General features: G+C 39.1%; 1 protein-coding gene across 1 annotated transcript; it reads right to left on the bottom strand.

The window, feature by feature from the left end:
- Nucleotides 1-1590: 1590 nt before the first annotated feature.
- LOC101558493 (olfactory receptor 1G1) lies at nucleotides 1591-2535 on the bottom strand. Its single transcript, XM_004605251.3, has one exon. The coding sequence runs from the start codon at nucleotides 2530-2532 to the stop codon at nucleotides 1591-1593; it is 942 nt and encodes a 313-aa protein (XP_004605308.2). The 5' UTR covers nucleotides 2533-2535.
- Nucleotides 2536-2796: the final 261 nt, after the last annotated feature.

Raw genomic sequence — 2796 nt, 5'->3', positions numbered from 1 at the left:
GCCTTGTGGACTGTGGACTAAGGAAATGGTTAGGAAATGGTTACAGCAGCTATGAATGCTGCTGGCATCAATAGTTTGAACTATATTTTGAAGGCAGTGTAAAATTACTGGAGTCTCCTACTAAAATTGTGGTTATGGTGACATAATAATATATTTTGAAGATCAATGTGAATGTGGCATCAGAATGGATGATATAGGGAGAAAATGGGGACAAAATATCCAAGAGGGAATTTGAATAATTCAGGTAATATGTTTTGAAGTTTTTATAAATTATTCTTTCCTACTCTCATTGTTACAATGTCAGTGATGTTTAGTACACATTAAAGGTTGCAGATATTATGCCAAGTGGTAAGATTTGGGACTGTAGGAAATTATGTTGGAGAAAATCTTCCAAAGATACAAGTGAAGTTTTTGTGTGAAATTTAATGATTCACATGTTGAATTTATTTATTTATTTATTTAATTTTTATTTTTTTGCTTTTTGGGTCACACCTGGCGATGCACAGGGGTTACTCCTGGCTCTGCACTCAGGAATTACCCCTGGCGGTGCTCAGGGGACCATATGGGATGCTGGGATTCGAACCCGGGTTGGCCGCGTGCAAGGCAAACGCCCTACCCGCTGTGCTATCACTCCAGCCCCTCACATGTTGAATTTAATGTTTTAGATTTAAGAGGAATGAGTCTTCTATGTCTGACGAAATACTGCAATATTTCCCTGAAGACTCTATACTCAGTCATACCTCCTAAGTCTTGGTTTCTATTATTTAGATATGGGGACTTCACAGACATGGGGGGTCCTTGCATCAATACACACACACACACACACACACACACACACACACACACACACACACTGGACATAATGGTATGGATTCAAGTCACCAAAGTCACAGCAAAGTTTTGGGAAAGTTATTTCTCTGAAAGTTTTCCTTGGCCACATATAACAGCTCAACTAGATATTTCTTTATTTTGATCATATTCATATTGTTTTAAAATATGGAAGTTTCCTCTAATCACTTTCTGTGGCTTTTGCTACCTGCAGTTAACTCTGTTTGAAAACGTTATAAGAATAAAGTATTTGAGACAGAGAAATCACATTCACATGCTTTTTTATTATTGTTATCATTATCCTATTATTTTATCAGTTGTTATCATTTTTACTACCACTTTACAAAATAAAATTAATGTGCTCAATTAAAATTAAGGTTTATCATATATGTATAGATAGGTAAAACAGCATATATAGGGTTTGGTACTATCTATAGTTTAAAGCTTCCACCGGGGGTCTTGGAACATATCCCTTGTGAATAAAGGCGACCATTGTATTCCAGGACATCCTTTACCATGTTATGAATCTGGATGACTTTAATTTTAGAACATCAGGATTGTAAGAGCTTAAGCTCATGAAATTGATGTAATGACCCATTTATTCTGAAGCTGTCCTGAAGCTCAGGCATGGATATTTCAAGTTAAGATCAGAGGTCTTGGAAGTGAGATCTTCATTTTCTCTCCCACTCTCATTTTTCACCTCTTTGACATGGTAAATGCAACTGGGTGGAGATCTCTAAATTGGATATAAAATTGCCACCATTAAGAGGAATGAATTTTCCTGAAACAAATGAGTTTTCTCAAGGAATACTTGATGTCTCTGTTTCTCAAACTATAGATGAAGGGATTCAGCATCGGAGTTACCACTGTGTACATTACAGATGCAACTGTGCCCTTACGTGCTGAGCGGGATGAAGGAGGGCTGAAGTAAACACAAAAGGAAGTCCCAAAGAAGAGAGAGACCACAGAGAGATGAGAGCTGCAGGTGGAAAACGCTTTCCTCTTTCCCTGAGCGGAGGGGATCTTCACGATAGTTGAGAAAATGTAAGTATAAGAGATAATCAGGGAAAGCACACAAACCAGGCTTGCAAGACCCCCAACAGTGAAGATCACCAACTCATTGATGAAGGGGTCTGTGCAGGACAGACTCAGAAGGGGGTTGATGTCACAGAAGAAGTGTGGGATTTCATGGTCTGCACAGAAGTTCAGGTTGTTCACTAGGAGGGTGTGTAGCAGGGAGTGAAGGGCATTCATGATCCAACACGTAGACACTAGAAGAAGACAGAGTCCAGGACTCATCACCATGACATAATGGAGTGGGTGACATATGGCCACGTAGCGATCATAGGCCATGACAGCCAGGAGAAATGCCTCCAGCATCACAAACATCATGAAGAAATATAGTTGTGATAGACATCCTGCATATGAGATGACCTGACTCTGGATCCATATGTTGGCCAGCATCTTAGGGACTGTGGTGGACACAAAGCAGGCATCAGAAAGTGAGAGGTTGGCCAGGAAAAAGTACATGGGGGTGTGGAGTTGAGCATCAGTGATGATAGCCAGAATGATGAGGATGTTACCTGCTATTGTGACCATGTACATGAACAGAAACAGCCCGAAGAGGAACCCCTGCTGCTCTGGCTCATCAGAGAGACCCAGGAGAAAAAATTCTGAGATGCTGGTTAGGTTTCCCCATCCCATTTGTCTGTAAAAAAGAAGTGGGGTTAAGTGAATGAGGTTGGCCCTGGATTATAAAGTTTGAAAATTTCTCATTATTATAATGTTGATCTAATTAATAGTTGAATTATATTAAATGTCAAATAACAAATTGTTTTGTACCCATACAAAGGGCCATTTCACATAATTCATCTGAATATTTGAAATATATTCTGCACTTGCTATGTGGGGCATAAGCAAATGAAAACTTATTTTTTGCATTAGTTTTTTTTCTCATTTAGAAAAGCT

Source organism: Sorex araneus, chromosome 3 (genome assembly GCF_027595985.1).
Source record: "Sorex araneus isolate mSorAra2 chromosome 3, mSorAra2.pri, whole genome shotgun sequence".
NCBI lineage: Eukaryota > Metazoa > Chordata > Mammalia > Eulipotyphla > Soricidae > Sorex > Sorex araneus.
This window is presented reverse-complemented; position numbering and strand designations above follow the sequence as displayed.